General features: G+C 36.9%; 1 protein-coding gene across 3 annotated transcripts in view; it reads left to right on the forward strand.

The window, feature by feature from the left end:
• Positions 1 to 13,677, forward strand: part of LOC140155805 (low-density lipoprotein receptor-related protein 2-like) — a 98,932-nt gene extending 85,255 nt beyond the window's left edge. For 2 of the 3 annotated variants that reach the window (XM_072178778.1, XM_072178780.1), the window contains 8 exons: positions 398 to 592; positions 1,497 to 1,643; positions 2,336 to 2,414; positions 3,738 to 3,797; positions 6,378 to 6,454; positions 7,350 to 7,449; positions 11,505 to 11,604; positions 12,767 to 13,677. In XM_072178778.1, coding sequence (XP_072034879.1) covers positions 398 to 592; positions 1,497 to 1,643; positions 2,336 to 2,414; positions 3,738 to 3,797; positions 6,378 to 6,454; positions 7,350 to 7,449; positions 11,505 to 11,604; positions 12,767 to 13,045 — 1,037 coding nt within the window. In that variant the 3' untranslated portion in view covers positions 13,046 to 13,677. The remainder of the gene's footprint in view (positions 1 to 397; positions 593 to 1,496; positions 1,644 to 2,335; positions 2,415 to 3,737; positions 3,798 to 6,377; positions 6,455 to 7,349; positions 7,450 to 11,504; positions 11,605 to 12,766) is intronic. The other variant, XM_072178779.1, reaches the window with a different exon arrangement.
• Positions 13,678 to 14,076: the final 399 nt, after the last annotated feature.

A 14,076-nucleotide genomic window follows, 5' to 3' on the forward strand; every position in this document is an offset into this window, starting at 1 on the left:
CTCTAAGATCTGGAGAAAGGCGCTTTATAAATCAAAAATTTATTATTTTATTTATTTATATTGAAAATGGGTGAAAAAGTTTTCTAACTATTCTTCAAGATCATCTTTATCCAATCATGCACTAACCTATTTCAAATGAGATGTTATACCAGCAATTGAATTATCCATAATTCTACATTCCCCTTCCACAGTGCATAGAGGTTCCCTGTTATAGCTTTTACCAAAAGATCTCATCTATCTAGCATGAACCTGATGAATAAATGTGAAATATTTAATGTAACAAATATAGTAATATATATTTTCTTCACCATCTTTAAATGTGGGGTGTCATGCAACAACTTCCATGTTTGGATTTGGTGGGTCACATGTAACCAGGTTCATTTAACTATTTCAACAGATCTTCAGAATCCATTCAGAGTGGAAGTGTTTGAAACCCAGCTGTACTGGACAACAGGAGCTGCAGACGACTCAGGAAAAATCATTAAACAAGACAAACTGGGCAGAGGGATACCAACCGTTGAGATCCGCAACATCAATCTCCCTCAGGGTATCGTCATGTTCCAGGACCAACGTTACAATCTAGACTCAACTGGTATGTTTTATAGCCTCAGGATTGTCTGCATACTGAAAAGCGCAATATTTATTCAACACAATTTTGTTTTTGGAAAGAACCCTCATGTTAGCATGAAATATTCATAACAAAATGACAGGTGGCAAAAAGCTTGCATACAGGCTTGAACATTGTGAAGAGTTCTCATATGCAAAAGGTGATACTTTTTGTGTTAAGGCCACCAACATCTACCACGTAAGGCTAGCTTGAAATTGGCATCCTACTTTTAATCCAATTAATATTTTTGAAACTATGATCTAAAACAGCTCATTTTGTTATGTTCTTTATATTAAAATATCAAATCGAGACAAATGGATATATGTGACATGATCTGGTCCATGGGGGCCAAAGGAGGCATTTTTGAAAATTGAGTTACTATGATTATTACCTTACATAAATATTAGGCTTTCATTTTCTAAAAACACCAAAAGTCTAGCATACTTGGTTCTGGAGTTTTGTGATGTCTTTTTTCTTTTGTATTTTATTGTTTTTTAATCCATATTTTTACCTTTATCTCAATTTCAAGTTTGCTGCCTTTGGCCCCCATGGACCAGATCGTGTCACATATTGCTTTTTGCTTTTGTACTCTTCATGTACTTAAAGGCTTTTGGAAGAGAACAATGGCTTACACCTCTGTGGTTTGGGTCTTTGTTAGTTTTTTTGAAAAGATCACAGGGTATCATGTCCCCATAACAGAACAGAATTGTCGATCTCGCCCTCAAGGTACAATAGTCTTCCCAATCATAAGCACTTTTGAGCCTTTAACTATTACTATATATACTTCCAAACAAAGTAGATTGGTCCATTATGAAGGGAAACGATTATTGTATGTTCTCAAAGCATTTCTTAATGTATTATGAATATGTGTATTTTGACACGTTTACAGTGAGTAATCCATGTGAGGATAGCAAGTGTAGTCATCTGTGCTTACTGAAACCAGGCAGGACAGGAAACAGTGTAACAGAAGGGTTTGCATGCGCATGTCCAGATAACGATGAGTTTCAATCAGGAAGCTCTACATATTGTAGGGGAGGTAAGAATTACATGAATATTCATATTTTCTCATCTGCCATTGCCATTGTACCAGCGTGGTGGCCTAGTGGTTAGAGCGTCCGCCTCACGATCGGGAGGTCGCGGGTTCGAATCCCGGCCGGGCCATACCAAAGGCTTTAAAATGGTACCTACTGCCTTCTTGCCAGGCGTTCGGCATTGAAAGAATGGAGTAGGGAAAGTTAAACACATGGCTACCAGTGGACTAACCCCCTGCTGTAGCTTTTCTGCTTGCAGACATGTGGCCTTTGGTTATGAAACGGAGATAGGCGCCGCCTAATGGGCCGAAAGGCTTGAGAAGGATTTAACTTTAACTTATTGGTGGAAGGCAATTTACCTGCTAGGGAGGTAAATGCCAGCGTTTGGCGTGTAATATTTCGGGAAGTCTGAAATTGACTCAAAAAGTTATCACATACTTTGAAATGTAATTTTTAGACAGTGAAATTTGTGTGGGCTTGGTAGGTTTCCAGAGCTTACCTACCCAATAAGAGGATGTGGTGTTTTTTAATCCCAATAAAATGGTACTGAATTAGACATAATTACTGGGATGAGTTAACAGTTACCTTAAAAAATTAAAAAATTAATTTAAACATAGCATCCATGTATGTAGGGTCTTATTACATGTGGAAAATATGTCATTTTTCAAATTGCTTTATTCTCATTGCCTGTTTACAGCAAAAGAAGAAGCTCGACCTTTGCCCTCTACAGGAGCTTGTCAGAATGGTGGCCTTCCAGATGAAAATGGAAACTGCAAGTAAGTGTAAAATAAGATTTCATGTTACAACATCTTATTTGCTGCCAACAAGATTTCCAGGGTCAAAGTTTTAACAATGGGGGGAGGGGGCAAATACTCTCTACAATGTTGGTTATGCATTGCAAGGATACTCATTTCATTTCTTTTGCTTGTTCATGTTTATTATTTTCATGAAAAACAATATGTTATCAGTTTTACTAATGTCTTGTCTATACATATTGTTCATATCTGTCATTTTATTGTAAATTGCCACAACTATGTGGCTATAGATGTGTGTCTCATCTAGAAATGTGTCCAGTATAAAACATATTGATCTACAAAAACTATATCAAAAGCTTGATCAGGATGACCTGACGAAAAATGCACACACCCCACACACAAATCTGGGTATGCCCGTGGTGTGTAACTGGTAATAAGTTAGGGTCGGGGGGAGCTCCAATGTAATTCAGACAGCTATCTGGTTGATTGTTCTAGAATGGCTTAGCACAGTTCACCTTTAGATACAAACACAATTACATCAGATGGCAGGATCCCAGTATCCCAGACAAAATGATTTTCTAAGCCTGACCCAAATCTTTTCTCCACTAATGTCACCATATACAAAATACCAAGCAATTGTTTGAAAGGTCATGATAAGCCCACAAAGTATTGATTGAACTATGTCAAGGTAATTACTCCATGTATGTGACTGTTATTACTTTTTACCAAAGTAAGAGTAATAACAAATTTAAATTAACAATAAGGCAAAAGTCCTTAACCTCTTTATAACAATACATGCAAAAATCCTTGACTACTCATCCTCATTGTCTACGACAAAGTATACGCATGCACCAATTTTTGCATCAGTTCCGGTTTAGTGATTATTTTGGTAACCGATACAGAATTATTACTTAGGATAACAATGACATTTTTGATATCTAATTTGACCATTTATACTCATGGTATGGGTTTAAGCCTGAAACATACTTATAACTTAACAAACTATGTCCTTTCAATGTTACAATTGATTTTGCACTTATTTACTACTTATTTAATATTATTTAACATTCTAATAATCCAATTTTTCTTAGCTTTTGATAGCAGGGTATGACATCTTGATCACAGGTGCTTTCCAGGCTCACTGTATCTCCTGTGGGAACTAGTAGTCTTGTTCCTTTGGTGTAATAAAATCAGTGAGTCGATCAGTGAATGAATAGCAATGGCATGCACTGCTATTGAAAGCTAAGAAACATAAGTTTTTAATTTAGATTGTTGGATTTGTCTATCCAAAATTTATTAATTTCACAAACATCCTTCAAATACAACTATTCAATATTCTAATAGTTCTACAGAAACCTGTCAGTGTAAGAATGATGGATTCTGCAATGGTCTGGACGAGTGTGTGTGAGTAGCAGACAAGACAAGCAGCTTAATTGATAAATCGGGTGTTCTTGCATTGCACTTGCTTTGGACCGGTTTAAACTATGCTTGTAAATTTTTTTCAAAAACATTGGTTTCATTACCTGTGTCAGATTATTTTGAAGGAATGATTTGATAATTGACACCACTCAATAGTTAGCTCAATCGGTACAGCGCTGGACTCTAGTGCATGATGGTACAAGATGGAATCCCACAGTGTCAAAATTTTGTACTTGAGAAAAAATGGCTTGAAATTCCATTGGGCAAGGAACTAACTGCTAAAGATGGGGAGCTGATCCTGGTTGTGATAGTTATTCTATATAGGCTGATTAGGGTACTGCACCTGTATAGGGCTGTATCCCTGTATGATATTTGGGCCAAAGTTTTCAGCAGCTTCATATAAAGTGCATTGATCTTATTTTATTGCACTTTGTGACCAGGGTTGCCAAAACTTTTCAGCATCAAGGCGCGGCGCATTGACTCGCCAGGCCGCGGTAAAGGATTCTCAAGTAGCCCAATTTTTAAGCTTCCAAAAAGCACCCAATTGGGCGGAAAAGCACTTGACTTTAAAACTTCCGGTACTTACTGGGAAGTTACTGACCGATCAATAAATGGTCACAAAACCCATTGTAATTTAAATTTGGAACTTCAAAGACTCAAAACCTTTATAAATCAGCTAAATTGAAAGGAAAATACCTCAAATTACTGCCGCGGCCTGAGACTGGCAAAAGTAGCCCAATTTTAGACAAGTAGCGGCATGCTTTTTTGAGTAGCGGCAAGTGATCGCCAAGTAGCCCAATTGTGCGCCTAAGGCGCGGCGTTGGCATCACTGTTTGTGACTAGTGATCATAATAAAATGATTGGTACTCATCAAGTGCACAAATGGAATATCGGATCCTCTTGGCATGACCACAATTTATAAATTTTTTGTAACTTTAATCTACAAATTAGGCAGATTCTTATGTTGAATTTTGATGTGAAAACTGATGGATACCAATCATTTAACACAGCTAGCATATTACAATAGTGATCAGCTGAAATATCTCTTGCTGGTTTTCAATGGCAAGGCAGTTGATGGAAATTTATGGCAGCAATAATATTAAAGCTCAAATATATTTGATGTGATCAAGCAAAATCATTCTGAAGTCAGAAGTACTGATTTTGAGATATCAAATGAAACAATTTTTCATGTTTCCTATTGTTTTGGAAACCCTTCAAGTGCTCATAACTTTGGAACTAAATATCCATTTTCAATGGGGGTTTCTGCAAAATGTAGCTTTGTAAATACTTTATTCATCAAGTAGAAAAATGAAAATTGAATATTCCCTACTTCAGACTAATTTTGCTTGATAACACCACATATGTGGAAAGAAATGCAACAGCATAATGCTTGGTTTAGATACACATTTGTGCTATACTTGCATTAACTCACACATACACACCTTGCATTAGGCATATTTCAGAGGACCTAAAAAGTGATGAATCATTGGGAAGTCCCAAAAGTCCTCAATAAATCGGTAATACTAATAACATGTCCTTACGGCATTAACACTCGGAGGACTTGGCACTATAAAGGAGGTAGTATGATATAGGACCTCGTTTTCCTACAATTACCAAGGATGTATGTTTCAAGGATGCATGTCTAGGTCCTTGTTGTGCACGAGGTACTCATTGTGTTGTTTGGAGTCCTGAAGTATTGGAATACAAACATACACACCATCAAACATAGACAGTAATACACCACTATCACTATCCAATTGCAGACACATATACATGTTTTAAGTGGGAACAAAGCCTACGCATTCATCTGCAGTCATTGTTTATGATATGTTCTTTTGCTGTTACCGATCTAGTAACACTGTCTAGGATGTCCACAGTTCCTGTACATCCGCTGTTACACCCATTTGTCATATGTGTGTCCTCATTTGCAGGTGCTTACAAACACACCCCTACATACACCTGTTACCAATCTAGTAACACTGTCTAGGATGTCCACGGTTCCTGTACATCCGCTGTTACACCCATTTGTCATATGTGTGTCCTCATTTGCAGGTGCTTACAACACACACCTAATCAGGATCTGTTTGTCTCTTTGTTGCTTGCTTTCTGTTTGTCTGAATATGTGTATTTTAATTGAATGTTAAATCTAAAATATCATTCTTCATAGCTAGCATTTTGGTATTCTTATCCAGTGAAAATATGTGTTGGGCTCATCTATCTGACCAAATCCAACTTGGAAAGATAACCGCCATATGATTTTGAAAACCAGATTATTAATATAACAAGTGAATAGTGATATTTCTAAATTACTCTACTCAATGCAATGCTTATATAAATTCTATTTGGGGTCATACTGGCTCATATTTTATTGGGGCTGTCGCTTTCATACTGATCAATCATTATGCTTCATCACTCATATTCAATGGCAGTAGTACACCATAAATGCCACAGAATACCAAGAACCAAATGTGCTACCCATAGTTTGGGGCCTTTCCTTTCATTTTTACATTCCTGGGTTTGGCTTGACAAAAATCTCAATAATTACATGTTTGCTTTTATTATTAGGTGTCCTAAAGGATTTAGTGGTGCTACATGTGAGAGGAATGGCCCTGGAGCAAGAACGGGAGGAAGCGGAGGACTAAGTAAGTCAAATTGTCTCAATTGTTTCCTAAATGTAATCTATAATCCACCATCTTCTTCCCCTTCCCCACAGAGCAGCTTATCCAAGGAGGTCCAAAACTAGATAGAGGATCCAAGATTAATACACAGGTTGCTTGTGAAGAACGATTTTGGTGTAAAAATTTGAAAATTTCTTTCCACACATTTCCAAAAAGTTGTTGACAGTCGTTGATATAAATTCTGTCATTTGTACCTACCTACACTACAGGCACCAGGAATGCATGAATCTGATTGCAGAGAGAACTACTATCATGCTCACAAACTGACTGTCCTAAAAGGATGCAATTGAGTTTTACATTTTGTCCACAAATTGTTTTATGGTGACCCAACTAACTTATACATTTGATAAGTTAAGGTTCAGAAAATATTGTTTTGCTTTGTCATATGGATCATATTCTCATTAATTGCGTTCAGACTCCCTGCTGGGATCCAAATTCTCTCTTTTATTCAGGTTGTTATACACAGATCTCTTAACCGGGGGAAAGTCCCCCTGGCTCAAAATACCGGAACTAAATTGAACAAAAGTTGTCCTTTGGCCTGGATTTAGGCCATAATTGTCCTAATTCTAACTAATTTTAGTGTGCTTATCACACATTTGTCCCAGTAAAATAATTTTATTTAAGGCAGGGTACACTCCTGGATGTACACATTGATTGAGAGATGTGTCCAAAAGAAGACTTTTCTGCAACATATTCAATTCTAAGGTCCTATAGAGCCTTTTGGAGGGATAGTAGCCTTTTAAATGAGCAAATTACATTGGATGAAAACTTAACTGGTTTGCATTGACATGTGAATACAATGTAATTTGTTGTGAGGACACTGTTTTTCACTCTGACACTGTTTTTCCCATTTGTTCAGGTGGTGGAGCTCTGGCAGGTATCTTTGTTATTATAATCATCATACTAGTAGCTGTCATTGCATTGATGTTTTACTACATCAGAAGACGATCAAAGTACAGGTAAGTTAAGCATTTGCATGTCTTGTCAACTTTTTGAGGAGTTAACTGTGTATTGGAGGAAATCCATTCATTTCCTAGATTTGTTGCAAGGAATTCTTGACATAGTGATACCAAGAGTTGAGAAGTAAAGTTAATGGTGGTGGCGGAAATATTGGGTACAATTTTATAAAAGTTGCATTGTACAGCTTTGTTTTTATATTGCTTTAGGTTGAACATCCCATTTACTCAAATTGTGTCTCTTGTTAAGGACTTGAGAATAGATACAACTTTACTGAAAAGGGATAAATCACACATCAAGCAAGAGTCTTGCTCATAAATAAATCAACATATTTGGAAGATGTGTACACAAGTTAACCAAAGTGTCTTGTGGGTGTCATTTGTTATGGCATAGCTTACACACGGATGAACCAGGTACATGGATTAGTTTTGTACCACAAAACCAGACAAATACAATTCAAGAGTGAGTAATCAAAAATATTAAAAAAATAAATTTTTCTTGTATTTAATGGAAGTTCAGTGTTCATTTGTGACTTGTATGTCATTGTTACACAGTCATGCACTTGTACTTTGTGGTAGACCATTCCTACAATTGTCACTTTACTGCCATTGATGGGTGAATTAGGGGTTTGTTCATATATTTTCATGACTTAACTGTTGTTTATGCCCTCTGACCACTTGCTCTTTCATACATGTACATACCTGAACATTTTGTGATTCGTATTTCATCAAAATAATAGCAAAAAATTACAAGTAACATTATTAAGAAATATTATTTTCCCTACCCTGCGATTGCACATCCGGGCCACAGAGCATTAATGTTGATTATGCCCGGCTCTCTACCAATCATGTGCGCTGTTATATAGCGAATATCAGTAGCGTATTTAGCCCTTTTTGAGCAGGCGCGCCCCGGTACCAAAAAAAAAAAAAAAAAGGAGAGAGAGAGAGAGAAGGAAGGAGGGGAGAGAGAGAGAAAGAGGAGAGATCGAACTAGGGGAACGGGACATTATTTTACAGGCTTCAAAATAGAAGTCAATTTGGGCCTTATGCTACTATAGATAGCCGTGTAGCCTATATTTTGTGATAGGGGGGCTTACTTTCCGAGTACGGTGGCAATTCAGAAGAGCACACTTGTAGGCCTATGCCTATGGCATAAATTGTTTGGGCCGGGGGGGGGGGGGGCAAGTATAATATTTTGAGCATTTTTGAGCAGTTGCTAGTTGTAACAAATGATACCGTTCAGGCGCGGATTCAGGGGTCCCTCCTCCCAAAAAAGAGGAAAGGAGAAAAATTGCACGTATAAGTAGGCCCATGCATAAACCGCAATCGGGTCGATATATATAATATATAGGCTTATACATAAAGTTGTGTTTCTTCTTTCATTAAAAAGAGTGCTCGATCCTGTGAAGGAGAGCGTGTACATAACATTAAAAGAAACAAATTTATTCCATGTTCAGTGAGTTTCGCCCGAAGGCTATATAGGCTTATATAGGTCTGTGATTATTTTAGGCATTGCTTGAAGGCGGGTCCTCTGCCCAAAAGCATGTGAAAATTACAGCGGGCCCGCCGATAGGGCCCGTCACATTTTGTCACCAAAGTCAGTAGGCCTAAGGCGGACTCCACACTGACTTCAATTCAACATCGATCCATGCATGCTTTAATTGCGAATCTCAAGTCTTAGGCCTAAAATGTAACGTTTAAAATTTTACAATTTGAGTTCGGGCCCTTTTTTGTTTTTGATAAAAGTGTAAAAATGATGGACCAAATGGTGTCAATTGGACCTTCATTTTCCAAATTTCAAAACTTCTTAGGTGAAACATTCTCTCAAGACATCCCCTGCGTATATAAACAACTGCCCGTTTTCGCTTCTGTATTTAATACCCAGCACTTGATGTTTAAACCAAATACAATAAGAGTAAAAAAGGTGGCTTCAATTGGCCTGTCATTTCGCAAATTTGATATTTTCGGCTTTTTCAAACTAAAAATTTTACACAATAAAATTGCCAAAATGGTCCACCAAATGGCATCAATTAGGTCTTCATTTTGCAAAAGTTTCTCTCTTCTGACACCCCCCCCCTTGCGTGCGCAACTTTATGTTTACATATAGGCCTAAAGCAATACCGGGTAATTTATACAATAAATGTCCAAACTTGTCCACGAATGGCTTCAATTGGGCCATCATTTGGCAAATTTTCGGCCTTTTCAAATTTACATTTTACACAATAATAGTGCAAAAATAGTCCACCGAATTACTTCAATTAGGTCTTCATTTTGCAAAATTTTCTCACCTCTCAGGGGGCACATCCCCCTCAGACACCCCCTGCATGCGCAACTTCATGGGTACATAATTATAAACCAATAATTCATATACAATTTGTAAAAGTCAAAACTTGTCCACAAATGGCTTCAGTTGGGCCGTCTTTTCGCAAAATATAGGCTTTTTCAAAATAAACTTTTACACAATAATAAAAGTGACAAAATGGTCCACCAAATGGCTTCAATTGGGTATTTATTTTCCAAAAGTTTCTTTCTCAAACTTTTTTACCCCGGAATTTTTTTACACAATAGGCCTAATAGTGCAAAAATAGTCCACCGAATGGCTTCAATTAGGTCTTCAGTTTGCAAAATTTTCTCACTTCTGAGGGGGCACATCCGACTCAGACACCCCCTGCATGCGCAACTTCATGGGTACATAATTATAAAGCAATAATTCATACAATAAAAGTCCAAACTTGTCCACAAATGGCTTCAATTGGGCCGTCTTTTCGCAAATTTTAGGCTTTTTCAAACTCAAATTTTACACAATAATGACAAAATGGTCCACCAAATGGCTCCAATTAGGTCTTCATTTTGTAAAGTTTCTCACTTCTGAGGGGGCACATCCCCTCAGACACCCCCTCTGCCTCGCATAAGCGCTCCGGGATAAGAAGGCTTCACGCCATATGATATTTTACAAAGATCTATTTTGCGCCCCCCGGTCTACGAATTCCTGGATACGCGCCTGAATATGGGTGAACATCGATATCACATCCTTATCATATACTATTAAACAATGAAAGCGAGGTCAAGAAGGGGATCACATGATTATTTTGTTGTTTATTTGTAAATATTCACCATGGTATACATCATTTCTGGCTTTTTGATTGTATCCTTTCACATGCATGTTAAGTTAGCTTTTGCTTGATGTAGTAGTAATCATGGTAATTGGACTATTTGATTTGAAATATACCAAACCCATGTGGAAGATTTAAGATGAGTCTACCACAGAGGGAGTATGTTTTTCAAATGGAATTGGCTAGGGTTAACTGTTTTGAAACTCACACACCTACTTTATACAACAGCTTTACCTGTTGTATCTACCACAACTGGTGTATTTCAATTGGAAATTATCCAATTGTCTATTCTATTTGAAACCCATACTCCCTCTGTGGCTGACCTAAATCGGCCATGTAGAGTCTGAATTTGATTTGGAATAGCCCATTGTAGGATACACACTCAGTGGAAGCTGAAACTTTAAAGAATTAAAGGCTGTTTAGTGAAACACTGTCTGTATACTCAATCAACATGCTTTGTAGTGATATAACAGTTTCAAGCAAATAAAACTATAATATCCAATTATGGTACACTAGCCATTGAAACAGCGGAGATGACAAGGATGTGCCAAAAAGCAAACTATGTGACTTTGCACTAGTTGACTGTGATCATAGAATATATTGGAATACCTGAGTGGAAGAAGGACTTAACTCCATCAACACTTGTTTTTGAACTAAAAACACAATATTTGGAACAGTTTTAAGCGACAGACTGTTTCTATCTTGAGGGGACCTTTAGTACCGGTACACGAACATACATTACAACATACATGTGAAATGATATATGTTGCAATGGCAACGGTACAGGTCTTTTAAAATTTGATAAACTCAGTTGGGCCCATCTTCCACTCAGATATTCAGATATTGATAATGCTGTTTATTATATTACATGATTCTGTCTTCTGCACAATGTTTTTCTATACATATGTTAACAGCCATTTGGTTATTTTTGCTTCATACTTCTAGTGTCAAAGAAAATGGAGAAGGTCCAGTGAGCTACAGAGGAGGCACTAATATAGATCTACCAGGACCTGTAGCAGCGATGGCTGAAAATGGAACTTCAGGGGTAAGAATAAAATGTTACCTGTTTTGTATGTATGTTTGTTTTTTTGTTTGTGTGGAAGATGAAATTTGATATGATTCAAGACCCCTTCCCATATTTCTGTCTTGCCTTATCTATAGTGTGTCTCATTTGAAGTTGAGAGTAACTCCATGTTGGATTTCGCAGTAGCTGTTTGAATGGCAGCTAACTTAATCCTGTTAACAAATCACCCTTGAACACGTGTATATACACCCATAGAATTAAAAAATTTAGATTGCATATTTAGAAACTGCAGACTGCGAAATCCAACATGGCTTCTAAACTATATTTCCCCCTTTTTCAGGTTAGAATCAGGCCTGCATTCAGTCATTATTTCAGGCCTGATTTCTAGCTGAATTCAGGTTTAATTCAGGCCTGACACTTTGGTAAGGGTCTAAACTGGAGGTTTGTTCGGCTTATAATTGGCAAAAATTATTACTGCGCATGTCATTAAAGTCCCAACTCAAGTTTGTGTACATTCACATAAGTGTGCGCCAGTAACAAATTACTCAACGCACAACTAGTGCAAGTGCTGCACTCAACTGCATGCACGCCATTCTATATCAATACATGGTGTTACGAGTCATATTTTTTGTCTATTATAAGTGGAACAAACTTGTGCTCTTTCTCCTTATTAGAATTGTGCTGTGCATAGTGCTCTTCACAACAGTTCCTTTATACCGGGTATCCATTTGTGGAATGAGTCATGCATGTAAATCCTATAATATTACTCACCATAGACCTTTTGTCCTAACTCATTTTAATAGCAATTGAAGGCTCAAACAGGATGTACCTTTCCTAATTTGCCTGTCCTTTTGTAATTGTTGGAAGGTGTTTCCTCTGATAAAAATTGTTTCATGAACAGTTATTATGTTATGGCATGATTTCCCCCACTGAGTGCAACAGTAACTGTCCCCTTTATGTTAGAGGGCATGGTAGGAAACTGCCACAAACATCAAATGCAATGAAGCAAGTGACAAAATGCTAACCAAAAAAATCACACATGTGGACATTTGCACATTTTATTTTTCATTTAATTGTGCCAAAATAATGCTGTTGAGAAGTCAACTTTTATAAGCATGAATGCTTTTGTTTAGTTATTACATGTTTTTAAATTCCTGTTTTTCTTTCTTTCTCTTTTCCCCAGAATGACTTTGCTCAACCAGGCTTTCAAAACCCAGTGTATGAGACCTCATCTCCTCAGCTACAAGCAGTAGCTGCTGAACCAGAGAAAACAGGCCTGCCTTTTAACGAGGTTGCAGTTGATGTACCTGAGAAAATGGGACCACCTGAGGGGGGTATAGATGCATCACAACCCGTACCGGAAGTACAACTTTCACCACCAAATGGTGTTGAGCCACCAACATACACAGCAACAGAAGAAGAAGCGGACACAAATGTATTAGTAACGAAAGATAAAATGTAGCAATAGATGCTGTATCAAAGTTATATCAAAGCTGGTCTGTAAAAGGTGAAGATCTTATGGAAATGTAAATGAAATATTTTTATAAATATATCTGTGGTTTGTATAAGTGAAATTGCTAAAAAATGTTAAAAGGTGATGAATTCTGCACCATGTTATAATGCAATTTTAAGGATGTAAGAATATTCACAGATATATGAAAATAAATTCACCCTTAATGTGCATATAATGCAGTTTCACTGATACATCAACTTACACATAAGATGTGTTTTTAATGTGTGTTTTTTAGTTTGTCATATTTTAATACACCAAATTCCTTCATTATTTTATAGTACTTGTAAATTGTTATGTACACAAATGAAAGAATTTATTAGAAAAGAACCTGTATGATAGCACTTTATAATCAAATTTTTAAAGAATGATGGTGTATATGCAGTAACCATCCCACCGAAACCAGTGGAAATTGTATTTTTGAGTGTGATTCTGTTTAAAATTGCAAAGTCAATTGATATACACAGCTTTTAAAGATTAAACCACTTAGCCAATGTGCTGAAGATGACTAAGTGATACTGGGTAATAGATACCAATGTGGCAGGTGGAATAATGGTATGTTATGGCCATCATCCTGTTATTACGTAAAACAGAATCATATGGATACAATGGTGTTGGTTTTCTACGTATTTCTCTGGTGGTTTGTGAATTATTATGGTGTAGTTAGTGCAACTTTGAATGGTTGCAAACCTTGGTGTGCTAAAGATGTGCTTCCAGTGTGAAGGAAGATTGAAGAAAGAAATGTGTGTATGTCACAATGATGTCATACTTACTAACATGTATGCTTGCTTATGGAATTACAAGCATCTTTATAGTACTTGGATAGGGTCATCTTAGGTCGTCTGTAGTTTGCAATAGGTTACATTAATTTACTAATAATCCCATTTCTTATTTTATCTGAAACTGAGCTCTTGAAAAAGAACATTAAGTGTCACATTGGTTCTTTAATGCGAACTTGTAAGAATTGAAGCTGACCAGATAGT

Source organism: Amphiura filiformis, chromosome 6 (genome assembly GCF_039555335.1).
Source record: "Amphiura filiformis chromosome 6, Afil_fr2py, whole genome shotgun sequence".
NCBI classification, from domain to species: Eukaryota; Metazoa; Echinodermata; class Ophiuroidea; order Amphilepidida; family Amphiuridae; genus Amphiura; species Amphiura filiformis.